Below are 27,478 nucleotides of genomic sequence, written 5' to 3'. Positions count from 1 at the left end.
GGGATTAAGCATGTATTCAAGTGCTTTGCTGGACTCAGACTAAAGACTATCATAAAATAAAATATTTTTTTAGTCTTGGAGTGGACAGGAGAGTTTCTTCATTAAAGAATACAGATCCAGTATTCTTGATGGAGGACATAGGATTTATGTAAACTATTACCTGTACAGAACAGTTACATTTGTATTGTATGAAGGTATGCTTCAGTCAATGGGCTGCTGTATTACAGGCAAATAATATGAAATTTAAAATGAATATGAGTTTATTTCATGTCTATGAAAATATGAACAGGAAGTAAGGCTTCTATGAAGCGTGGAAGTACAGACAGATCTGTGACCTAAGACGACTCTGTATGGCAGCAGTTTGAAGCCAGTGTTCTTTTTCTCAGTTAGCTAAAGTACCCAATATGTAGTATTTATGTTTTATTTTACTGTAATTTTGCAGAGTATAGATGCAGCATAATCTTACAATTTAACTTGGGCTTTCTATATGATGTATTGTGTGCTGGTATGTACTTAATTTTGAAATGAAACAATGTAGTTGCTCTTTATTTTTATTTTATCATTTACCTACAGAAAAATTTTACCAAAGCAAAGTTTTACACTATAACATCACAGGGAAAAAAAAAAAAACAAAACCAAATAAGAAGCCCAAACAAACAACCAAAAAAAGAGAAGGCAGAATGCTGTTTACCATTTATCAGATTAATGCAAACAATACTTCTCATCTTCAGCTCATTTGGATCTTTTGTTTAGAATTCAATCTAAATCTACATTACAACAAAATAAAATGCATTCTCCTTCAAGACTGGTTTGTTTCCTCTGCTGAAGATAGTTTGTCAAGCGCTCCCACCTCTGCAAAAAGAGGAAAAAATAATTTAAAAAAAAGATAATTAACACATATGTAAGTATGAATATTGATCTTCGCAATTAAATAATGAAATCTAATTTCAGTACTATACATTTTTCTATTTTTCTTCTCTCAGCTATGAGGCAAACCCTTGTACTTTTCATATTTTAATTTATAAACGATTGTTTTCTTCTTTTGAATGTTAATAATATCTTCCTGCTGTAAATTCACCTTTTTTAGAAAGAGCAGTGACAGAATGACAATGAAATTATATCAGTTTTATTATGTCAATTGATATTGCTGGATCCCAGCATCTCAAAGGTTTTAGTATTACCCAGTTATGGCTGCCATCCTACAGCCTGCTCTACATGGGAGGGCCTTTAAAGCTGGAGGGAGCAATTTTCAAGAGAAAGAGCTGAAGGCCACTTTTAGTTATCATCAAGATACTTCTTAGCAGTTAAAATATGCACTTCATCTTGCAGATCGAAATGTATGTCTAACCTGAATAACCATTCCCTGAATCTGAACCCCATGAGTGGGAGTTTTCCCCCTCCCCCTAAAGGAACATATCTAAACCAATATATTTAATGTAGTAAAGTTTAATTTGAGCAAAAATGTTAAAGCATTTCTACCATAATAAAGTATGTTTTTTCACATCCTAAATCTACAGTTCTGATTTTGTGTGAAAGTTTGTACTAGGTCTTGCCAACAAATATTGTTAAGGAGTAATATGATAACATTCTGTGTCTTTTGAAACCTGGGAATACAAGGACTATCTCAGGGAAAAGCCATTTTATATGATCTGGAGACTTCTTTGTTTATGAGGATAGATAATACCACCATCTTGTCACTAACAAGTTTTTCAGAATTTCAACCAACTGGTCTTGGCATTAAACTGAGGTCCTATTTAATTTGCTATTAAATTATTTTATACTATATCCCATGTAATCAGACTGTATTTAGTTTGTTTTCAACTCTTCTAAAAGCTGGCTCCATACAATTTTAGTAGTAGCTGTTATTATTTTCACAGTGCCCAAAGTAATCAAGTGGTATTAGAACCCTGAAAGGTTGGATATTCATTGACCTGCAGTTTGGCAAGACTACCTGAATTCTCTAAATTAGGCCTAAGTGCACTAAAATGAAATTGACAGTTCCTCCCCACCACCAGAGATGCTGTTCAAAGTCTTGCACACTCAAATCTGTAGCAGACTTGTACATTCAAGGATAATCCTATCTTCTCAGTAAATTTCACACCAGAAAGTGTGAAAAATTAAAAAGGTATTCACTAACCTTTAAGATGCAAGTAAGTCAAAAATTCAATTACTGTATGCACAATGTTTTCATAAGCCAGTGGTCTTCCAAGATTCCCTATAAAACAAGTTGGTTGTTACTTAATGTTAACATGGTATAAAGATTGTATGGTAAAGATTATATGTGACATTGTGGCTAGGTTTATGAGTACTCTGAAAAAAAAAAAAAAAGCTATCTGAAATTTCTTTTTCCTTAAAATCCTTAAGGGAAAATCTCATTTCATGGAAAAACAAAGCCACTTTAAGGTAGGTAACTGCAATTCTCAGAATCAAAATTGCCCAGCTGTGTATGCTATTGCTGCATAGGAGCTGCTTTGGCACCTTAATGGTCATGGTCTTTAAGGCCTTATAAGTTCTGCTGCAGAAGAGTTATCCTCTCTTCTCAACTCTCTCCTTTGTGTACACTAGCCTGAGATTGAAGGGAAAGGTAAATGTAGCAAAGAAATTAATCAGCTTTGCAAAACAGTTAAAAGCTCTTTATGTAGTCTGACATTGTTCCCAATAAGCCACTCAAGTGATACAGAAGTGATTTGTGGCCCAAAAGCTGAGCCAGGGACTCTCATAAAAGCTCAGAAAGGTATGTTTTTGCATGTGTATCTAATACAATATACTCCTCTTCAATCTTGTGGAAGTAGACCTTTTGATGCTTTTTAAATGGCCCAATTTATCAAGCTCCCTGGGAGCTTGTTATTGCATTTTGGGAGGTTAAGTATGCTTTCTGTGTCTATTTAAAAAAAGAAAAGAAAAAAAAAAAAGGGAGACATCTTGCTTTTTATCAACAGGATGGAGAGTTGTTCTATATTAGAGAACAAGTGGTAGGTAATTTCCCCTAAGATTTTTAGTTCTCTGCATACAGAACAGACAGGTACCAGTACCTGACTGACAGTCCATTATTACATCACTGAAAATACTGTCCCTATAAAACTATCATAGGGGATGTGTTTAATCTCAGAGAATAGTCTGAAAGACTGACATTGTTGCAGGTGAATGTTGAGGGAGTTCTTCCATGATAGAAGACAAGATTTAGGCCTCTAGTGACATACAGGTCAGAAGGCAGACTGAGCTCTGTAGCACTGTAATGTAATGTAAAAAAATATTGATGGGAAGTTGTAAGGGACACAGAGGTTTCTGGTATAAAGAGAGTCAGCATTTAAGAAGTTTGCATCTAAGAGTCTTGTCTTCCAGTCTTTGAACTGACACAAAGTGTCAGTTCAAACTGATGTACTTACATTAATAATACTTGTATTAGTTGAAGTTTCCTTAATTTAATTTTTATTCCCACCCAACCTGTTATGATTAATCATTATTTTATTAGTAGTTTACTGACCCAGATTTTATTACCAGTGTGATATTTATTGGATAATTATTTTTCTTTAGTGACATGAGCATATTGGACATGTATTTCTACATACTTTGCTATTGACCTTAATTCTATATAGCCAATTACTTGCAGACACTAGTAAAGAAACAGTTATACTCTTGGAATTTAAAGATTTTCCTAACAGAAAATCTCACAGATTTTTTTTTCCTGGACTTGGTGTTATGTAACTAATACAGCTTACAAGTTCTTCTAGGTTTTCTGGAGAGCTTGTGAATTTTGCAGCATTCCTTCAACGAGAGAGAGCAGTTCTTTGCACGAATTTTTACAGTAATGATGTAATGTCATTTTTAAGACACTTTTGCAAATAACCTATGGAATTTAACTAAAAAAAATGCTTCTTTTCAGTTAAAAGAATAATTCTGGCTACCTTACTCATTTTTTTTAATATTCAAATCTCCTTTGGATAGGAACTCTAGAATAAACTTCAGCTTCAAAGAAAACTTTTGATGAGAGAAGACCATCTAAAATGCAATTCATAACAGACACAGCTATATAATTTTCAGGTCCCATCCAGACAGGTTTGGTTGTAATCGTGGAGGTGCAGCAGCACCTGGCAAAAGACTCGTAAAGATCATATTCCTGTAAAGAAGCTGGCAGTATATCCACAAATGGCAACATGTTGCCATGTGAGCTGCATTGCTAGATTACAAATGCCTTCCTTTCACATAGTTTGACTGACAAAATATTATTTTTACACCAGTGTTTGAGGAAGTAGGTTCTTCCTTTTTTTCCTTAAAGACAGACAAACCACCAAACCAACCAGAAAAAAACCCAGAACCACCACACACACAAAACCCCACTATGTACCAGAACTAAACTGGCAGTCATTCTGAGAATGTAACAACTAAGAAATGTATTAATGTTACTCTTCTATTTACAAAGTAATTATGTCCATTAAATTGTAATTAAGCTCATTTCCTTTATTTATGAACTTATTTAGTGTTAGCTACATTTACTTTGTGCTGGGTGGATTTAAAACAGCTTGAGAGAGCTCTGGGGCTGGGACTTTGTCTTCCCCCCCAGTGCAGTGATGAATGCAATATACTCAAGTACTGCTTTCTTTGGTTGCAGTGAGGAATAGATCACTCTGACAGTCTGAAGATGAGATTCATCCCAGCTCACTTTAGATGTCTGCAGCAGATTTAGTTTCTCCTCAGGAGAAATAAACAGGTTTTTCTCAAAGTTTCTACACCTTATCCTGAAGTAGGTGTTCAAAATAAATCCTAAAATTCCTGAAGTCCTTCTTTTCATAAAGGGAGTCTAGACATATATTATAGAGGCCCAGCTTTGGATGATGAATCCAGAACAAGTCTGCATCCTTTTCATTGCCATTTACTAAATTCTGATACATGCAACCTCAAAACAGTAGACTTGACTTTGGTTTTGACCAGGTTCTCAATCTTCTAATGAAGATAATCCATCTCGCTTAAATATAGGAAATATTTTGAGACTTAACATGGAATTATTTTTCTTTTAAATAGTGAAGAGTCTTACAACATAAACAGTGCCATACAGTTCTGAGGTCTGGTTTCAGCTCTGGAGTATCAGAATTAAAAAAAGTTGCCAGATTCTATAGCTTTTCCTACTGAAAGATTCTTTTATGGGCTCACTTCTTTGCTGAAAAAAATTAACGCTTGAGTGTCTAGGGTGACATTTGAAATATTTATTTGAACATATGAAGAGAAAAAACTAGGTTTATTCCAAGTAATATTGATCTATTATACTCCAGAAGCAACATAGTTGTGGTACTTTTCCCCAGGCACCATGATGTTTTAAACTATGGCCATGTACAAAGAGCACACAGAATGGCCAAATTTTTTTTCTTCCTTTCATATGTTTATTTTTGTTAAAGTGCAGGAATAGCCTTGTATCTAGGTAGTTAGTTAACTCAATAACAGTAAATAAATTACTAAACATAAAAAAACAAATAAACAATACTGGCTTTCAGAATTTCATTACCTGCTTTAATATCCTCATCAGGCTGTATTTCACGTTTACCAGTGAAACCATGTTTGTCATTAAAAGATCTGTGGTTATCTACTGCATCTGATAAATAAATTAAAAGTCAGAGGATAGATTAAAAATCAAAGGACTTAACAACCTTTGCTATATTGCTTGCTTTTCATGGATTTCAAAGAAAAGATCATGATTGGACTTTTGAAGTACAAAATGACAAAGAAACAATTAATGTGTCACTAAATAAAATAACCTTCCTTCTGAATTTGTGCTTATGATTTATATAATTTACTGACCCAGTCCTGTACTATATACTTGCTGAAGCTATTACTGAATTCAGAGGAAGTTGTAAAGAAAATGTAAGTTTGTACATTCACATGTAATTTGGGAAGTTGTTTTTGCTACTTTCTCCTCTATTTTTAGAAAATGTTGCCAATGAGTTTGCTTAAAAGAAAACTGCAGGTAGTTTTTGAAGGTTATTCATGTAAACTATCTTACATGCCCCTGGTGCCTCTTCTCTCCCCCTTGCAATGGACATTTCTTTTACCAGTAAAAGCTGATCAATACGACCTGCAACAAAGGATGATTCCTATTATGCAGTCTTAGATAAATGGCACTTTGACAAGTACAGTTCCCCACAGTATCTTTGCCAATTGGGTTAGATCTACTTTGGGGCAAATATACTTCCAGACATTTACAGAACCAGTTAATATGTTTACGATGCATTAATCTTTTTTTTAGGTATCCTTAAGCTTAGTTAAAAAGAATGAAGAGAGTCATAGTAAGTATCTGTAGCATTTGTCACGTAGTACTGAGACTGAAAATATAGAAACATTGGTAATAAATGTTATTAGATTAACAAGAAATAATGGTAAAGGGAGAGATATTTGAGACAGCTTAGCACTGCATTTCATTTTTCTTGTAATCTACATTTGTGATTCTTCCTCTTTGTAAGCCAATGTGTATTTTAAATACCTTGTACATTAAATATTAACAGTTCACTATGTGAAAAATATTTACAGTCATGAGTCTGCACGTTATTGTTTTAATTTGTTTTGCTTTAATTGAAAAAAAAAACAAAAAACCAAACAACCAAATCAAAACAAAAAACAAACAACAGAACAACAGCACAAAAAACCAAAACCAGTAGTATAATAAAGCCAGGTAGCCAAGCCATTTTCAAATCTATTTAAAGGTGAAATCTGAAATATATTGAGAAGTCCCAAAGTGTCACTTTTTGTCATTCTTCCCTTGACATCTAAGATGCTATAAGATTTTGCAACACTTTGGGGGGGAGGAAGCATTTGTCATATGAAAGTTACAGTTCAGAAGCACAAAGAGTGACCACATGTGCTTCTGGATATAAAGCCTCACAGCAAAACTCCGCTTTAAAAAAGAACAGTTATTGTCTAAGACAACTGAATTCTATAATAGGCATGTAACAAATATCTAAAGAAGTATTTTCCCCAATGAGTTGCTTCAGTCTTGCAGGTTTAGACAAAATTACCGTATTCATCAGAAGAGTGAGTAATACACTACAGCAAACTGGTTTACAAGAAAAAACTTCTGCATTTTGAAATAATGAAAAAAAGAGAAAGCTTGACTTACGTGGCCCAAGTAGGTAACCAGCACTATTCAAAGTCCAGCCCCTTTTTTCTTTTGCCTTAACAAAAAAAATGCAAGTATGTTATTGCACGAACTACACAGTGCTTTCTGAAGACAAAGCAAACAGCACCCAAATGGACATTCTCTTAGCAGAAAGTGTCTTCTGAAGGCTTGAAATAAAGAAATATTGTAAAAAAAGCCAATAATATAGAAGCAAATATTAATGGTGAACTCTTGCCCCCTCCCCATCTAAGTCAGTAGTTTTCCTGTTGACATCAATGCAGTGGGAAGATTGCACACTGTATAAGTGAAACTGCAAATCACAGTTTGGAGGCAGAAATTTTGACTTTATACTCCAAGTTTATGCCACCTGATAATCACCTTAAACAGCAAGGTTTTCTTTTAATTGTTTGGATTTACATGACAGCCTCTTTATAAAGAAAGTCCATATATACACCACCTTTTCTGAGTCAGATGGGACATCCATTCAACTTTGGTCTATAAACTAGACACTCTTTTTTCCCCCTTTAGTTACAAGGGAGCTAGTATTCACAAGCCCCAAATTCTTACCTAAAAACCTGTTTATTGCCCAAAATATTTGAGTGCTGCATCTTGTCCAACCCCTTTATCTAAATACAGTGTATATCACTGCAAGTTTTACTGTTATTTGCCAGCTGAGACATGGATGCTGCCCAATGGATAGGGCCTCCAACAGTGAAATTAGTACTTACTGAGAAAAGCAGTCCAAATGTTTCTGACAGGGTGGCACAAAGGATTAAAGACAGAAACAGGAAACTAGTGCACCTCTGCATCTGGAAAGAAACCGTACTAGGGTGAATGATCTGAGTTACCGCTTTGCCTTCCAGTTACAGATCCCCCGGGCATGTGAGCATCCCCGCCACGGGTGCGAAGTGGGGGTGAACCTCCCTCCCGTGGAGCAGGGCAGCTGTGGCTACCGGTTTGGCATCCAAATTTCCACTGGGAGACAGGCCAAGAGGTGGGGAGGGGAGGGGAGGGGAGGGGAGTACCTTGAGCTGGAGCGCGACGACCTCTCCCTCGCAGCGTTTCAGCTGGTGCTGGCGGCGGTGCGGCTTGTCCCACGGCTGCAGTCCTGCCGGTGGGCACTCACTGCATGGCCACGGCGCGCGGGTGCAGACCTGCACACTCTCCCTCTGTTCCCTCCGCTCTTTATGGGCTGCAGCACGACCGCGCAGGAGGGGCGCCCTCCGGGAGGGGGGAGGGGGAGAGCAGAGAGCCGCCCACCCCCCTCTCCTCCGCCTCCCCTGGGTCATTTCCCCCTCGCCAACCCACTACATTAGGAAAGGCAAAAATTATAGCAATTCAATTAGAGGTATTTGGAAGCACGACGCAGGCTGCAGGGAGATAACAGCCCGGGCAATTACCTCTGATTACGGCGGCCTTGGGCAGGCTGGTGAGCAGCGAGAGGAGCTCTGGTCTGGGCAGCCTGGCCTGAGCCTGTCAGCCACTGCAACTTCACAAGAGCCTGGGGAATAAGAAGGCGTAAAGTGAATACAGATCACTTTTCAGAGACTCAGGTACGGAAGCAGAGCTAAATACAAACGTCTGCATGTGATGCTGGCTAACAAGATTCACAGTGTTTCAGCTTTGCATTTGGGAATACTGAGGACTTCACACACACACCACACACACACACACATACAGACACACACACAGCCCCCCCCCCCCCCCCCCCCCCCCCCCCCCCCGCTTGTGATCCCTGGAGCTCCCTGTAGTCCAGGCCACTCGTGGTCCCTTGAAAGCCCTTTGACTCATCAGAGCATGACTCATCTAGCATCAGAGCAAAAGGAGCTGAGTCAAAACTCTGTTATTGTACTTCCTTGCTGCTTCGTATCTGAGATACCACTTTTTTTCCTTTTTTTTTTTTTTTTACGGTTATATATGAAAAGCTAGGGAGGTAGCTCTCCCCAGTGATTAGACTAGCCCCGGCCTGTTAATTTACAACCAGTGAAGTTTCACCAGTTTGCTTATCTTAGTTGTTGTTACAGCTGGCATCAGGATGTGCAAAACTGAATTACAAGGCAGAGATTCCAATGTTAGTTCCCTTTTTTTCCTGCCAAATCATATTTTCTCTGCAACAGATGAGTTTATTCACTACAAGTCCCTTAAATTAATCTTTCAGTAAGAAAAGCATCGCAGATGTTGCACAGAATAAGTTATACTTCCAACTCCTTTTTCTGCAGCTGCTTAAGATTCTCTGCAAACACAGTGTGTATGTGAACTTGAATGTGGAGCTGAGACAGCTATTGAACAATGCAATACACCTATTCACCAGTTCACCAGTTTAAAAGCAAAAAATTTTTTTACTTCAATGTAGCATAATGTTCATAATCCAGACTAGAAGCATAAGCTGTGTCTTGTAGTTCTGTTTCCTACCCTCTTTTATCAGGAGCAATAGGGTTATAACAGTCTAGCCATGTCATTGGATCTCTGATCTAAAACTGCTTGAATTAAGTTTATTTTATACAATTCTTAAATGCTAATGTACATAAATGGGAAGCTCAACTTTGCAGATTTCATTTGATGCTTTTTATCATTTGCTGAGGATGTTCTGTCAGCCATTGCATGATCTTCACAATTCAGACTAGATAGATCTGGAAAATAGCAATATAATTTTTGCAAAGTGTTGTTTTCCTTTACCTTATCAAAAATGCACTTCTGGCTGAAATTTCCTAGCTTTCAGCTGTTAACTCCCCAAAAGCCATTTCTGAAACATGCAGCTTCTCCATGATACAAAATGTTTTCTTTGTGTAATTTGAATAAAACCACAGAAGTTATATTGAGATGTCAAAATTTGCATTCAAGCAGTATTACAAAAATATGTTAATTCTGTTATCTTTGACTACAGTTTGTTCTTCAGTTTCCTGTAAAAAGTATTTGAAACAATGTATTTTAACCTATAATTTTTATTCCAATTTTTTATCACACTACTTGCATCTTCTTGTCAAATTAGAGAGTCAAATGATCTCTTCATCTCCACTAGAGTCAGATGCAGAAGAAAGCCTCTTTGTATACTCAAAGGCTTAATCCATCATGTGCCCATCATACTTTTTGTCTAAATCTATCTTTAGGTTAGCGTCAATTAAATAATTTTATCAGTCATTCCTACAATTGATGTTCTTATTCCCTCAATTTTCCTTGTCAAGAACGCTATTAGTCTTTTTTTATTCCATAGGAATTTTAAAACTCACTGCTCAGACAGAAGAATTAGAATGAGTCTGAAGCCTGCCTTTTCTAGCTTAGCTTGAAAAATGACCATGTGACTACATGGTTTATTTTCTTATTGAGGTGACCCTTCAATGTACTAATTCCTCCACTGATTTATTTGTTGTTTGGTTAATTGTAAAGGCTTAATGCAATGTGCAGTAGCTGTTAGGTTATGCCTAGTCCTCACCAGTCCACACCATCAGACAAACCCACTATAAGGCTCATCTAAAATTTACTCAAGTCAATAGAACAATAAACATTGATAACAAAACTGTCTCTAATGTCTCTAAATTGATACAAGAGACAGGATTACATTGGCTGTCTCACACAACAACATGTACTCTGTTCTATAATTGTAACTGCATTTCATAATAATTAAATGAAAACACAGGGGAGAATACTGTTTTCAGCCAGAGTAAAAAGCTTTACATTTTTAAGGAAATGATAATATGGATTAAAAAAATGAGAGTATTGAAACATTGGGCTTGGGAAAAAAATTAATTGCATTTTTGTCACTGGAGATTTAATTTTGAGAACAAGTGGTAAATCCTAAGGATTCTCCTATGTGTTCAATGGTAAAAATTTCCCTTACATACAACTTTGTAAAATATTCAGGAAAAACACTGAATAAAAGTGGATTTTGCAGTGTATTTTGGAAGGGTCTGGAGTTGCAGTGGCTCCCTTCACTGTCAAGCTTACTGAGATATAATGAATGAAGCAGGAAAAAGTGTGTCTGTTATTTCTGTGTTGAAGTTGTATAGCCAGGTTTGGTTTCAGCAACTCACCAATGAATATTAAAATCAAATATTAAAAACCACTGCATTCACAGAGTGATGTCCATCTGCATGAAAAATGAGTGAGGTCTTTTCCTACTTCCCAGGTAACAGCAAGCGTGAACATACTGTTTAAGGCCATCCTTAAGTATGTACACAAAATTGCTAATATTATATGAGCAATGGCAATGAATTCTAGGCTTGAGAGAGAAGTTACCAGAAAAACTTGTCTCCTGTACACTGAAGTAATTCCAGTGAAACACTGACATTACATAAAGTAAATGCTTTATTGGGGGAGTGCCATCACCCACCTAACTAGAAATGATTTTTTGCAGAACTTTGAAGATGTCTATCTTTGAATCTAATTCAATATTTACCAGGGGACCACTAACATGCAGTGACACCAGTAACTTGTGTTACTGTTTTTTCTGCATTGGAAACAATTTTAGATTTTTGAGATCATTGTTTTAACCCTGAATGCAGAGATATACCATAACTGAGCATGGAGATCACAAATGGAAGGCTTTCTGTGACTAAATCTAATTCTGAGTGGGAAAGGCACAAATTTCTTTCCAACAGAGTATGGGCACTGACAGATCTGAGTATCCAGAAGCAATGAGGCATTCCAGTTGCTAACAGGGCTGTGAGTTGCTTCACTGATCAAAAGTTTTAATGCTATTTTGATAGTAAATGAGGACACTGTCACAGAGCTGAAAAGTTATGTAGAGTTTTTCTTTCTGTTCAACAGCATTACCCCATCCTTCAATATTTGCATTTCAGCTGCTCATCATTAACTAAGCAGCGATAGGTTGAAGATGACATCGTTTGCATTTATCTGAAAATGACATAGAGCTTCAATATGCAACTATAATTTTGAAAGCAGTTTGCTCTTTTAGTCTTCAAGAAACCTCTTGATTATTTTTTCCCTTGGAACTTGTTTCTTCTTTAATGGATATAGAACAGAGAACGTGCTTGTTTTTTTTTTTTTTTAAAGTAGTAATAAGGGAAGGGTCATTTTCTTCATCCTTCCAAAACCTTTGTATTGTTTTCCTCCATTTTCCCATTTTGTAATTTCTGTAAAATGTATGCAATTTTCAGTGAGTGAGTCTTTTGCCAATTTTACCACCTGCAGCTCAGTGTCAAATAGAACTAAATATTATAAATATCTTCTGAATGAAGGGCTATTTTCTGTTCTGAATTATACTGATATCAACTAATAATTTCCTGTTATTACATCAATCAGTGTGCTACCAGAGTTATTATTCACACAACATATATCATTGCAACAAAACTGTGACTACCACATGTTAGATCATTTTATACCTTTTAAAAATTATTTTTGGTTCAAGAAGCCCATTGGTTTTAGAGTAATTGTCTATAAAACAACAGAATAAAAACTTCAAAGAAAAAATCTGAAAGTTAATTACTATAGACATCAATAATATTGTGAGAAATTATAAAAAACACACTTAGTCTTGATTCCTGCTTCATAAAACTTACAGAAGAATAATTTATCTGTCGCATTTGGTTAAAATTAGCCAATAGGTTCAAATCTATCAAGGACAGGTTGCTAGCCAGCACAATCACATAAGCTTCATATCCTAAAGAAGTCAGACTAAACGAGAGGCTGTCTTGATGAGGGTTTATCTGAGAAAAGCACTGAGAATTTGAAATATTCTAAGAAATACCATTTTGCAAGGGTTTCCAGTTCAGATAGTAGTGGATCACAACAGATTGCACACTCTACTGGCATGTCTAGTCTTATGCATCCCCAGACCATAGCTATTTGGGCAAAGTGCAGAAGCACTATGCAGAAGCCTCATTGAAATTCCAGGAGACCCAGTGCTCCAGCAATTTTCTTCACAGGCCAAGAAGGAGGATGGCTTCAGAGCCACTGCCTGTCTCAGAAGCAAATACAGTATCTCAGCTCTGTAAGAGGTAACAGAGCTTGGGTCTCAGCTCCTGCTAAGGTTACAGCTCAACTTTTTGGGAGGCAGCAATTCTGTCTGAGTCCTACAACAGCTGTGAACCTCTGACTCAGAGGGCACGTTCAGGACTTTTAGATGCAGAGACTCCTTTCCCAAGTTCTGAATCCCGATGCTTGCCTGAAGGAAGTTGGGTTTTGGCTTAAGTTTCCATTTAATTGCTAACTCACCAATGACTTCCTCCTCCTTTGAACAGTAAATTCAGTGGAAGCTCACACCTACCAAACACAAGGGAGCTGTTTCTGCTCCTGCAAGACCTCAGGAGGAATTACTGCCTACCCACTGATGAGAAATGATGTGAGGAGCCGCTGATGACAGCTACCTGTCTCCTGGTGAGCAACTTCTAAGGTCACCAAAGTTGAGAAGCTTTTCTTATTTACAGGCAACAGAGATCTGAAGTATTTTGTCTCAACCTCCTGCTCAGTGTGAAATCGTATGCCTATTATATTGTTTTTCATTTTAATTACTGAGGGTACATATGTGAATAGCTCTATACAGATGCATCATGCCATATAATTTTTTTTTACATCACATGAAAAAATCTTTGTATATTTTGTGCCTTTTAATATTAAACAATCTGAAGATTCACTGCTTTTAAAAAAGCTTGCCTATGTTAAAAATAGTATTAGTTCCTTATTTGAAAACAACATCATAACTCAATTAGAATTTCTGTAGTGGCTTTGAAAGCTCTTAAAATGTGCTTATGAAGCATGATGCAAAAGGTTCCTCTTACTAAATTATAGCTTTGCATTTAAATCAGAATGAAACCAACATTCTGCAAATATTGTAATTTTTGCATGGGACTTTATTTTAGCATCACTGGATGAATAAAGTCTGCAAAAAATAAATAATTACCACACATTTTCTTAAACTGTATTTTAGAATGGAGATTAAAATGGATTAATATAAATATTAGATTAGGATGTGGTGGTTCCTGTGGAAAGGCATGCAGGAAGGGCTGCACACTCTGCCAGTTATTGGGCTGCTGCCTGTTCTGCTCACCTGCAGGCTTAGGCTGCAACCCTGATGGTCACCCCAGCTAGCTGGTGGCTGTGCAAGCCTACCCAGGAGCTTGAGGTCTTCAGGGAATTAGAAGGGCTTATTAGGCAGTGCTTTGAAGTTGTCAGAAGCATGGTAGCCGAGACCAGGCAAGGACTGCGCTCTGCAGCAGACAGGAATCAACTCCCTAGCCAGGCTAGCCTGGGATGTTTGGAGGCAGCTACCCAGACAGAGCTTCCTATCAGGGAAGCTGCTGTCCAGGTGAAGGGCTGCAAAGACTGCACCTCCCCTCCTGGGTACACAGGAGGCACAAGGTGGAAGCACAAGCTGTGCTCTAGTGGAGTCACTCGGGCAGTGGGTGGAGGAGGTGCAGGAAGAAGTTAACAGGCTATGCTGTATTAGGGAGAGTGAACAAGAAATAGATGGAGTATTATTCAAGACTTTGCAAGAAGAAATACTAGTGCCCCGTGGCACTGACCTCTAAGGACTACCAGACAAAGAGTTTCAACAGCGAACAGACAGCACCTTGGAGAATGAGACACCATGGTCTTTGGTGACCTGTGGGAATAGGATATCACTTCACCCTCCTTCCTTGTGTGTACCAACCAGCAACAGATATGGCAGTGGACAAAGCCAATGAGTAAGATTCACAGGGAGAAACAGCACCAGCAGCACACACTAAAAGCTGCAAAAGGAAGCAGTGAGTGCTAGTAGTAGGCAACTGCTGAGAGGCACAGAGGCACCCATCTGCCAGCCTGCTACAGAGTGAAGGGAAGTTCACTGCTTGCCAGGAGCTGAGATATGGAATGTCACAGGGAGACTGTCACAACTGGTTAAAAGCACAGACTACTCTCCCATACTTCTTTTCCATGTGGGCACCAAAGACACGGTAAAGCAAAACCTGGGCAAGATTAATCAGAACTTCAGAGACCTGGGGGTACAAGTGAAGGGGACAGGTGCCCAAGTGATCTTCTGCTCTGTCCTGCCAGTCAGAGGCAGGGGTGCAGGCAGAGGTCTACACATCATGCAGATCAGTACCTGGCTTCAACACCAGGGCTTTGGTTTCTATGATCACAAGACATTCTTTGATGAATATAGCCTATTGGGGAGAGATGGGATCCACCTATCTAGAAAAGGCAGAGGAATCTTTGCTAGCAGATTGGCTGATTAAGTGAATCATGCTTTAAACTAATGAACCTGGGGGATTCAAATTGGGAACTTACCCAAAGCTGTGACACTTGCATATTCATAAGCAACAGGTTGGGTGTGTGCACCTACCAGGGTAGAGAGGAATGCTCCCCAACCCTCTCCAAATGCAAAATCCCTAAGACCAGCCATCTCAAGTGCATGTATACCACCACACAAAGTCTGGGTAACAAACAGGAGGAACTGGAGCTCCATGCTCAGTCGGAGAGTTATGATGTCATAGGAATCACAGAAACTTGGGAAAACTCACATGATGAAGATCATAATTGGATGGCTGCAAGCTCTTTCAGAAAAATAGGAAGAGAAGAAGAGGAGGTGAAGTTGCACTTTATGTAAAAGAGACATTTGAGTGTATGGTGGTGAGCTATGGAGACCACGAAAGTTCCATATAATGTCTTTGGATCAAGATTAGAGGGATTGTCACCAAGGGGGATCTTATGTTAGGTAACCTCCCAATCAGGATGATGAGGCCGACAAAACCTTACTTTGCTCAGGGAGGTCTTGGGCCAACAAAACCCAATCCTCGTGGGGGGCTTCAATTACCTGGACATTTGTTGGGAAAACAACACAGTGGTGCACAAGTCATTCATCCGGTTCCTGTAATGCATTGAGGACTGCTTCCTTCTACAGATGCTGGACATGCTGACTCAGAACAGCACATTGCTACATTTACTGTTCACAAACTGAGAAGTCTTACTTGACAACATAACTACTAATGATAGCCTTGGATACAGCAATCATAACATTGTGGAGTTTAAGATCCTGTTGAGCACACTAAAGACCAGTAGTAGGACAAAGACCCTGGATTTTAGGAGAGCCAACTTCATTACGCTCAGAGCCTAGCTGTGAGGGATTCCATGGGAAGCATCCACAGAGGGGAAAGGAGCTTAAATAACTCCCAGCGAGTGTTGGGAGTTATTTAAGAACAACCTCCCGGAAGCACAAGAACAGTCCATCCCCTACAAAGGGAGAGGAAGAAGGCAGAACAAAAGACGAGCCTGGCTTAACAATGAGCTTTTGGGTGTGCTTAAAAGCAAAAAAGAAGAATACCAGCTATGGAAAGGTGGCCAAATACCTGTTGAGGACGACAAGAACCTTGCTAGGGCAGAGATGCGGTCAGGAAGGCTGAGGGTCAATTGGAACTGAAATTGGCCAAAGATGTCAAGAACAAGAAAGGGTTCTTCAGATATGTGAGCAGTAAGCAGAAGCACAGGGAAGACATAGGCCCATTACTAAAGGCAGCAGGGAAACTAGTCACTAATAATGCTGACAAGGCAGAGGTTCTCAATACCTTCTTTGCCTCTGTCTTTACTGGTGTAGCTGGACCCCAGATCATAGGATCAAATAGCTATGACGACACCTATGTTGACCCACCAGTAGTGGATGAAGGGCTGATCTCAGGCCTCTTGCAAGGGCTCAACCACATAAAATCTATGGGCCTGGACAGAATCTACCCAGGGTGTTAAAAGAAGTGGCTGACATTTTTGCTAAGGCCACTGTCTAATAATCCTTGAAAAGTCATGGAGACCAGGGGACGTCCCTGATGACTGGAAGAGAGCAAATGTGACACTCATCTACAGAAAGGCCCAAAAGAGGAACCAGGACACTACAGGCCCATTAGTCTTACTTCAATCCCTGGGAAAATAATGGAATGAGTCTTCTTGGAAATTGTTACAAGCCAAATGAAGCAGGTAATTGGGAAAAGTAAATACACCTTTACCAAAGGCAAATCATGCCTGACTAACCTGATCACCTCCTACAACAAAATAACATGGTGAACATGGGGAGACCTGGACTTCAGCAAAGAGTTCAACAGTATTCCCCATAGCCTCCTCCTTGACAAACTGGTAAAATAGAGATTGGATGAGTAGTCTGTGAGATGGGTAGGAAATTGACTAACAGGCCTCACTCGGAGGTTGATGATCAATGTTTTTTACTCAGGCTGGCAGCCTGTCACAAGTGGGGTCCCACAGGGATCAATATTGGGCCCCACACTGTTCAACATCTTCATCAATGCTCTGGATGATGGGATGGAAAGTACCTTCACCAAGTTTGGTGCTGACACCAAACTGGGTGGTGAGGTGAACATGTCAGAAGGGTGAGCCATCTTACAGAGAGACTTGGACAGGCTGGAAGAGTGGGCTAGCAAGAACTGTATGAAGTTTAACAAAGACAAGTGCAAGGTCCTGCACCTGGGATGACATAACCAAAGAGCCCAGTACAGGCTAGGATCTGTATGACTGGGGAGCAGCCTTGCTGAAAGGGACCTGGAGGTCCTGGTGGGCAACAAGCTAAACATGAGCCAGCAGTGTGCCGCTGCAGCAAGGAAGGCAAATCAGATCCTGGGCTGCATTCACAGGGGCATTACTAGCAGAGATATTGTGATCATCCTGGTCTAGTCAGTGCTTGTCAGGCCACACCTGCAGTACTGTGTCCAGTCCTGATCCACACAATTCAAAAAAGACACAGACAGACTGGAGAGGGTCCAAAGGAGGGCCACAAATATGATCAATGGGCTGGAGAACCTTCTCCACGAGGAAAGACTGAAGACATTAGGTCTTTTCACCCTGGAGAAGAGAAGGCTTGGGGGCATCTCATCACAGTTTTCCAGTACCTAAAAGGCAGCTACAAAAAGGATGGAGGCTCTCTCTTCACAAGGCACCTAATGGAGAGGACAAGGAGCAAAGGGTACAAGCTGCACTGGGAGAGGTTTCATCTTGATATAGGAAAGAAATTTTTTTACAGTCAAAACAATCCACCTCCTAGGGACTTAGTGGAGTCCCCATCACTGAGGTTTTAAAGACTTTAGTGGACAGGGTGCTAGATAATAGGTTGAACCAGATGATCTTTCGAGGTCCCTTCCAACATGGGCTATTCTATGTTCTATTATCCACTTAAAATATTATTTCTAAATTACAATAAGTGAGTTATGAAATTATTTGTAATACATAAGGACCCATAGGGAAACAGGTCAGTGCTTTCATGGCTTTTATTTTTTAACAGGACACAATGCCAATTGCTTCATTAACAAATATGTTGCAATATTATGATACAAAAACCTCACAAGTAGGCATTTCAGACATAAAATACATTCACAGTAATGCCAAAAGGAGCTATGGAATAATATTTACATAAAATGTTTTCCAAAAATATTTTTATATTGAGTTCATTTAAGTATAAGAAAATTAAGCAGAATGTTATAAGATAGATATTCAGTTACAAAATACAATTTTGTATCTTCGTTGTTACTGGTTTTTATTTTGTTAAAGCACAAAATGGAATTAGCAGGATGATATTACAGAGCCTTCATTATCCTACTGTAAATGCACCCAATTAGTCTTTTTCTGCTTTGATAAGAAATAACCCATTCCATCTTACAAGCCCACTGTGTAATTTGAAAACAGGTTAGGGAAAATTTGGTGTTTTGCATTGTATTCCGGAAGTGGAAAGGCTTGAGCATATTTGATCTCTTGCAAGGAAGACTGAAAGTGATATCTGAACAGACTGTTCTCCCACATCTTTCCAATGGAAAAATAAATAGGGAAAAAACTTTCTTCTCTTCTCCTCTGGAAGTCTTTTCACCTGATGCCCTGGTGATAAGAATACACTAGCAGTAACTATGAGGCAGAAGTTGTTCTCCCCAACAAAAAACCTTCCTAAAAACAAAGCAAGCAAAAAAACCTCCAAAACCAAAATCATTTGATCTCAGGCTAAAAAGAGTTCTCAGTGGTCCAGCTTTCAAGTGTGAAATTTCAGCTCTGATAGAAAACAAGAATTCTATGGCATGTTGATACATACAGTTCAAAAGAGATTGTGCAAAGCTAAAAATTACTTTAAAGTTATCTTTGCTCACAGTTACCTGCAAGTTTCCAGGTTATTTGCATTTTGAGGCAATAAGAGGAGGCTGAAGGTTTCTTGGAAAGCCAAAACCACAAATAAAAGGCTATTAAGGTGTAGAGAGGGCTCACACAGTCTGATGAAATACTAGCTTTAAAAACAAGCAAATGAAAAAATTCCCCAACTATCACTAAAGAGTCCCTCCAAAACAGAAGTAAATCCAGGCAGGTAGAGAACAAAATTTTCTGTGGCTGGCATGCATGTCTGTGTAGGGGAGTTACTTCCCACCAAACTCCCTTCAGTTCCTTAGCAGTTTCCCTCTGCCCCCAAGTTTCCTTATTACAGAAAATAAATGAGGGGTTGAGGTTATCACTCCCCCCATGAAGAAAAAGCTTGAGAATGAAGAAGTAAGAGGGACACACGGGATGGGATTTAACTTCTTAGCTCTAGGAACTTACATGTGTCGTGGTTTAATCCCAGACAGCAGCTAAGCACCACGCAGCCGCTCACTCACTTCCCCCCGGTGGGATGGGGGAGAGAATCGGAAGAGCAAAAGTAAGAAAACTCGAGGGTTGAGATAAAGACAGTTTAATAGGTAAAGCAAAAGCCACGCACGCAAGAAAAGCAAAGCAAGGAATTCATTCACTACTTCCCATTGGTAGGCAGGTGTTCAGCCATCTCCAGGAAAGCAGGGCTCCATCACGCGTAATGGTTACTTGGGAAGACAAACGCCATCACTCCAAATGTCCCCCCTTCCTTCTTCTTCCCCAGCTTTATATACTGAGCATGACGTCATGTGGTATGGAATAGCCCTTTGGTCAGTTTGGATCAACTATCCTGGCTGTGTCCCCTCCCAGATTCTTCTGCACTTGGCAGATCACGGGAAGCTGAAAAGTCCTTGACTAGTGCAGCAACAACTAAAACATCTCTGGATTATCAGCACTGTTTTCAGCACAAATCCAAAACATAGCCTCATACCAGCCACTATAAAGAAAATTAACTCTATCTCAGCTGAAATCAGGACAACATGTGAGTAAGATATCAAGCTCCCATGATAGTCACTGGAGAGGGAATCAATATGGTCAAGAGTGACTCCACTTAAGCTAATTTAAGTACCTAAGTGTCATTATTGACTAGCGCTCTAGATTCCAGTGACTCTTCTGGCTAACTATCCATTGACTGCTATGGAAGCTTTGACATGTAGGTCACCTGTAGGGACCTAAATTAATGGCAAATAATTCCAGCCATGATGGCAAACTTTCAAACAATAAAAATATGTTAGAAAACAGTGATCAGTTGTTATCCATGCCTAATGGGGGGGTAGAAGAAGGTAGAGCTGGATTAATCTGCAAGAAAAAATGTTGAGATTCATTATTAGGAAAAACTTTCTAACTATATGGTTAGAAAAAGAATGTCATAAGAAATATAATGGTAGAGGATTTATGTGGAGGCTTCTCTGAGAGAACAGGTTCAGTGAATGTGTCAGGAATCATGTAGGTACTCCAGAAGAGTAGCACTTCAACTACATGATCTCTCTGTTCTACCTATATGCCTACCTACCTGTCTGTGTCAACAAAACTCAGGGACAGTGCATTTCTTAGAATTCTTTAAGATCTATTTATGCTATGACATAATCTGGATTTTTACTGTTGTGATTGATTGCTCATTTTAATTTCGTGTAGTCTCCCAGCACATGCTTGTTGTCATCTTACATTTTGTTATCTCCCTTATTACTCCCTCTGTCATTCTTCTGCTTTCTTGTAGGATCATCACTCCTTTTCATATTCTCTCTACAACTAGATATGGTTCCTTAGGGCCTTAACCAGTTGAGGTCTGAATATCTCCAAAGGTGGAGATATTCCCCCACCTCTGTGGGCCCCTGCTCCAGTGTGTGACTATCTTCAAGGTGATTTTTTTCTTCCTTTTATCTTGTTGGAATTTCCTGTGTTGCAACTTGTGTCTGTTGCCTTTCATCCTACCATTGTGCATATCCTAAACTATGTGCAGCTGTAGCACAGGGGAAAGTTTAATTGCTGCTACTCCTTTCTGTGATCCAGAGTTTGTATGAAACAGAGCACATAGCCTCCATTAAACTTCTCTTTTCCTCAGATAAATATAAAAAAAATTATCACAATTTTTTGTATAATCAAGATGTTGCAAAAACAATAACCAGAGGGGTTTTGGGTTTTTTTGGTCTTAACTGGAACCTGAATCTGGATGATAAGAAGTCCTTTGATTTAACTCTTCAGCTTATGCCATTTGAATGTTAGCAATTATCCTTATCCCTTGCCTTTCTAACAACCATGACTATGCTATGTATGACTGTAAATTAGCAGCCCTTTAGTGAAAACAGCATCTGTAGTTTTCATTTTGGGATAGTGACACTTGAATCAAAATTTATTCCAAACTCTTTTTCAGAATTTCACAGAATGGTCTGTCATCATGTCCATCATTTTGCCTTATACCTTATCACCATAAATTGAAAAATAGACCCTGTTAGCTGCAGAATAAGATCTACATATTTAGTTTAAAATATTTTTGAAGAGTTTTTTCCCACTGGAATATAAGGTAAAAATTAAAAAGATCACCAAAAGCAAGGCACTACTAAGAGCTATCTGATTATGGAAGCTGGTCATGGTTTACCAGAACTCTCACTGCTTCATGTGCAGCTCAGTTATCTGTATTAGCATCTTAGATTCTACAAATTTTTTAGTTTGTTTGTCATTACTAATAAAATTGCAGAAGGTATAGTTTAAACCTATGCTAATGATATATTTAATGGGAAGAAATTATGTTTCTAACTCTTCCCTGATCTCTTTTCTAAACTTTTGCTCACTGGAGTCCATCTATCCTTCTCTTTAACACAGAATATTTACAATTTCTTGTACTTACAACAGTAATCCACCTAATTGTTTAAGACAAAAAGATTTCCTATGTAGTATTTTCTTCTGAGAAATATTATTTGCTTACCAATCAATCCTTCCTTCAGTATGAGAAGATTCTACAAAGAAACAGTCTCAAGTTGTTTTAAGGGGTGTTTTTAATGAAAGCAACCCCATTTCCTTCTCTGGGAAGGATGGTCACTGCCATCACTTATGAAGAGCAATTAAGTCCTACTGATCCTGTCAGATATACAGTGAGCCTTTAACATTCACTCAGCCTTTAACATTATCAGCCAAGTTATCAAACCAACTAACAGTATGGATAATTGAGAGGCACACAAGAAACAGAAAGAAATCCTTATTATGTCCTTTCTTGAAAGCTTTTAATAGCTGCATGTTGCAAGTGAATATACATGTTTTCTGGGTCTAAATTTTTAAGATCTATTATGATACACTTAAGTATGCATATTTTCTCATGTGTGGTTGAAAACTATAGGTATCATATACAATGCAATTGCTAATTGCATCTTCTAATCTATTTGCAAAATTTTCATTATTAAAGTTCTATAATACTTGCATTAAGTCTATAGATTAGTCCTGAATGAATCTCAAATGTTCATAGGAGACTAAGTATGTTCTCTTACTTTCTTTTGCCTTCCACTTGTACTTTTTAACTAGTACCTCATTGTTCTGAGGGTTACACAGTACCGAGGATCTGTTTTAATATTAGCAGTGCAGGCAGACAGATCATGGTGGTCCACTTTCTGTTATGCAAGCCAGGAAAAATCATACTCTTTATTCTTTGGCTTACAGGTTCTTACAGATCTGTTCAGTTTACTTTATCATCCCAAGAAACAGAAGCCAGAGAGGCCTTCTAGCTGCTTCTAGATGTCAAATTTGAGTATTAGATGTCAGTATCAAATAAGAAAGGGTTTCCAGGAGTCTACTTGTTCCTGCTTTCTAGTGTGAAAGAGATGAGAGATTTAAGTTTAGTCTTAGATCTGCCATGACGCTTTTTTCATCAAAAAGAAATTAAAGAAAGAAGCAACCCAGTTTGATAATCATAGAACCTTAGGAGTTTATTGTACCTGGGGGATTAAAGGCCTCCTATGGGGATAAAAGACTCAAATTACATGTATATATTATGCAGAAAGTACTTATGCCCTGCTTTGGATCAGGGACATTTACAATGGTTGGTCAAACTTCATGTTTTGGGGAAATCCCAAGAGCTTTTATAAAGACCATGTCAGTAATGGATTTATGTCAGTACATTTCCTACATTTTCCTATTGAAGTTGCATGAGAATAAAGAAAAGCTTCCTTTTCAGGTCATAGAAAAGTGCTGATATTACATGTATTATGAAAAACCTTGCAGTGTCCTTTTATGTTCTGAATTCAATGGCTTATTCTGTTCAAGATCACAGTTTGTAGGTTGACACATTGCGCACTTCTTGCCATACAGCCCCTATTTCTCTAGACTGTTGTTTTTCACTCCACTTTGCTAACTTTTCTTCTGATTGTTTTGGTCAGACAGGTTATAGAGGTGACTTCTGTAAATACCTGAGTTTCGTGAAGAGGAAAAAAAGCAGAGATAAATGTCTTCTCACGTTAAGATTTTCTTGATATATTGCTCAGAAAATTATCCCTGTCAGGTTTTTTTTGCCTTAAATTCTCCAAAAGAAGTTTAGAAAAGCATTGACTATAATTAAAGAGCTTATTTCTTTTTTTATATACAGGAAATTAATAAAATCAGACTTTCTGTTAACTGTAATAACCTCAAAAGTTTATGGATTAACTAAATGGATTAAGTTCCATAGACTTTCTGCATATAAAACTGCTACATTTTCTCTCCTGGCTCCAGGAGTTTCATTACTAGGCAATGAAAAAAGGCCCTTGAAAAAAGGACATTCAGTCAAAGAGTTATGAAGGACCACTATTCTAGCAAATCTTGTATTATTTATTAGAAAGCATGACTTCTTTGACCTTTAAGACTCAGTAGATGCCTTTAACAGGTGGTACAGTTCACTATCATTCTTTAAAGGTTTTCTCCCCAGATATATAACCCTTTATGACCCAGTCTTTAGAGGATGCTTGTTGAAATTGTTTAAATAATAAGAACAGAAGAAATACGGCTTTGTAGAGGAAGGTAAACAATTTCTGGAATTTATCACACCAACTTGCAAGTTTGGACATCAGAATAAAGCCTCTTAGTCCAGGTTGTTGAATACATTATTGTATATATAAGGGAATGTCTTCTGATTTTATGATTATTTCAATTCCCAAATATAAAGGGATTTCTGTAAAAAGTGCTGTAGGAGTACAATGCACTCCTTGTCCGATTTTAATAGAACCACCACAATTTAATTCCCTCACCACATGTGAGCCTGAATTCTTTATTCATATCTTCACACCTCTTTCAATCTTTATTTCTGCTTTTTAAATGGATTTTTTTTATATATTTCAAAATTTATTTTGTCAGGTAAAAGGTAATTTTTAAAACCCACTTTACATTTCAGTGTGCAAAAAAAATGAGATCAGTGTATCATGTTAATCTTCATAAAGTATGGATGAAATGCTTTGACAGAACTTGTGAACTTTCAGAACAAGAATAATTTCTTGACAGAGTAAATTATTTCTTACTAGGCTAACTGTATTACAACAACTAAACTGTTACTGGTTCCTGAGTCAGCTAAATCTCTCTACACATAAACTGCAAAAGCTAGCTTTCTGTCTCAACAGTTCTTTCCTCTATAGAGATGGTAATCATCTTCTGGTACGCAATTTCATTTTCTTCTGGTTCACCTGAGGAATGCTTCCAGGAACTTAATGAATAATGGTTTCAAGGAACACCTCAACACAGAGCAAAACTTAAAAAGAAAAAAACATACCTTGATGACATATGAATTTGCAGATCTGGAAAGACTGATCATGCATTCCTTTGTCTTGGCTCTTGTTCTCAGAAGGCATGCACCTACAGTTGCTAAAATTTGTGCTGATATAATTTGGACTGTAAACAAAATGAAAGATGTCTTCTGGAGAGATTTCTACAGGAGATGTCCCTTCACATCATTTTCTGTTCATGAAGAATGAAGGTGATGTTTCATATGGATTCTACTTCTGATTTATTAACTGATTTATTTATCTGTTTGATCTGATTCCTTGCAGCTGCACTTCTGCCCATTGTTAGTCCACGTCTCTTTCCACTAAAGACAAAAAAATTAATCAGGGATAGTTCCATCTCACCACCAAGGCCAGTGAGACTGAATACTTCTACTGTCCATCTGCTACTGTGATTGCTTTTGATGATAATATGTGGCTAGTGTAGCTGATAGCATACCCTGACCTTTAGCTGGAATGCCGTGTTTGGTGTAGTTGGGTGGGATGGAGCATTTTTATCTAGGCCAGCTGTCAGAAGCAAAGCAGTGCTTGCCAGAGATGCTGTCCAAAAATTCATAAATGCAGCAGAAACCTTTGCTGTTATTGAAGGAAAGTAAGCGTATCATTTATTGAAATTTTTAAAATTTAAATCTATCAAATATGGGTAAATAGCTTAGATGTGAAAGGTAAATATGTAGTAACCTCACAATTCACCCATAATAGATGTTGCAAATAAAGTTTGTAATAGCTAATTCTAATACAGATAAATGGGCCAAAATACATTGGAATCTATTAAAATATGTCTTCCAAACTCACATATCATGTGTATAAAAATAGTAAAAAAGGGTATGTGTTTTGCCTTAAAATAAAATAGTGGATAATTTCAACAAAAATATTTTGAAATATTTGGCATAACTCTTGTCAGACTTGGTAAATATATTCTATCATTCATGAAATACAAATGGTGTGGGTACCAATATTGCACCCTTGATGACTGGGGAGGAGGAATGAAAAACATGAACACATTTCTGTGACTAGAAATAAGCAAAGAGAGAGAATGGTGTTGAGGACTTGGTTTCCATTGGCATTTTGAGCCCAGTTTCTCAACTCCTCTCTCCTTACTGAAGAATCACAATTAATTCTACAGATGAGAAAGAGGGAAATGGCCTATAAAGGAATTGTTATTAATGATCATTTGGAAGACATGGGAATCACCTGTTGCCTTTCAGATTCAGTAAGACAAGCTTTGTTTCTAGTAAAAAAATTCAACTTGCTGGGATATCACCAAGGCTATTCCTTAGAGGCCAGATTCAAGAAGTTTCTTAGATAATTGAAGCTTGATGTAGAGAGAGTTTGGAATGTCCTGCTCCAAATTTCAAATTTTTCCAGTTTCAAATTTTGAAATTCCTTCCCCAGCTATCACCTAACTGTGGACATGCCTGACTTCTTATCTTTAAGTTCCCTTGCCTTGTTGAGTTTGATGGCTTACCAGTTGCATCTTGTTTGATGGCACCTTGTTCTTCACAGCTTGTGAAAACAGAACCTTTGGAAAGCTAGCCTCGTACCAGGGGTTGGGTTCCCCATGGAGATGTGTTTTGCTTGGGAAAGCAAAACACTGTGGGTGCCACCAGTTTCATTAGCAAGACAAGATAGTTTACAATTACTGATCATTCAGTTCTACAATCACCTTTTTTTTTGTTGTTGATTAAGATCACTTTTTGTGAGCCTTTGTTTTTCAATACAGTTATTAACAATTTCAATTTGCTTATGATTATTTATTGTGGTTTTTATGTTCTCAGAATTGTGTCCTTAAACACTCTTGTTCTTCTTCCAGGAGCACTTTCTTTCTTTTTTCCACAAAGCCTTTTGCTCTTACTTGTCTTCACAGATTTATCCAGATTTTCAGACCATCTCATGCCTAATATCTTTTTTGCTGGATTTTTGTATAACTTGAATTTTTTTGCAAATATAGCCTTGTTCTGATGAGACAATTAGCAACCTCTGAAGCAGAAGAAAGGTGGTTGCTCTTGCTTTAAGCTGGACATGGCCAACCTACATATATTTACAGAGCACTTTTATTACAAAAGAGAGGGCTACTCAGTCTACCTTCATGTCAAATGCCTTGCTCTCAGAATGGACCCTACAAATAGTTTTCAGTCTCTTCATAGATCTAGGGGTAGATTAGTGTCTTTCCCATCATGAGGTTTCCCCAGACATGGCAGAGTGCCTTCAAAGTTTGTCAGGATGTCTTAAAAAGAGCAATTCCCTTTCAACACATTCCACTAGACAAAACAGAAAATCTCTCACAATCCTTAGAGCACATATTATATCCATCTAATAATAATGAGTGGATATTAAAAAGCTAGTCTGAAATTCATTCTGGAGCTCTTTCATCAGTTGTTGGAAGCACTAATCATGGCAGCTCTCACATGGAAAGATAACTTAAAATGTATTAATATCTGAACTTTGGTATGTTTGGTAGTTCTGGAGCTGTGGAGAAGCCAGGCAGCAGAGCTTCTTGGTTTATGAAAGGGACAATGAAAGGTTAGATACTTCGGGCAAGCAGTCATATTTT

General features: G+C 38.1%; 1 protein-coding gene across 3 annotated transcripts; it reads right to left on the bottom strand.

The window, feature by feature from the left end:
* Positions 1-623: 623 nt before the first annotated feature.
* GAL (galanin and GMAP prepropeptide) lies at positions 624-8,723 on the bottom strand. Of its 3 annotated transcripts, XM_075501470.1 has the most exons (9): positions 8,682-8,723; positions 8,503-8,603; positions 8,128-8,210; positions 7,831-7,911; positions 7,103-7,157; positions 5,993-6,064; positions 5,498-5,584; positions 2,138-2,215; positions 624-852 (listed from the first exon to the last, which is right to left on the bottom strand). In XM_075501470.1, exons 4-9 carry the CDS (start codon positions 7,909-7,911, stop codon positions 800-802), a joined length of 426 nt encoding a protein of 141 aa, XP_075357585.1. In that variant the 5' UTR covers positions 8,128-8,210; positions 8,503-8,603; positions 8,682-8,723; the 3' UTR covers positions 624-799. The 3 variants fall into 3 exon arrangements, with proteins under 3 accessions (XP_075357585.1, XP_075357583.1, XP_075357584.1); XM_075501468.1 differs by lacking the exons at positions 8,503-8,603; positions 8,682-8,723 and having other exon boundaries at positions 8,128-8,427; XM_075501469.1 differs by lacking the exons at positions 5,993-6,064; positions 8,503-8,603; positions 8,682-8,723 and having other exon boundaries at positions 8,128-8,414.
* Positions 8,724-27,478: the final 18,755 nt, after the last annotated feature.

Source organism: Mycteria americana, chromosome 5 (assembly GCF_035582795.1).
Source record: "Mycteria americana isolate JAX WOST 10 ecotype Jacksonville Zoo and Gardens chromosome 5, USCA_MyAme_1.0, whole genome shotgun sequence".
Taxonomy (NCBI): Eukaryota; Metazoa; Chordata; class Aves; order Ciconiiformes; family Ciconiidae; genus Mycteria; species Mycteria americana.
Note: the sequence above shows the minus strand (reverse complement) of the source record. Positions and strands in the feature narration are given on the sequence as shown.

Bases quoted from the DNA above. Each gene is read 5' to 3' on its own strand.
- GAL (XM_075501468.1), bottom strand. From the start codon at position 8,391: ATGACCCAGGGGAGGCGGAGGAGAGGGGGGTGGGCGGCTCTCTGCTCT. The intron at 7,912-8,127 runs GTACTCCCCTCC...GTTTCTTTCCAG, and splicing joins TCGTCGCGCTCCAGCTCAAG to ATGCAGAGGTGCACTAGTTT. The intron at 7,158-7,830 runs GTAAGTACTAAT...TTTTTTGTTAAG, and splicing joins CATTTGGACTGCTTTTCTCA to GCAAAAGAAAAAAGGGGCTG.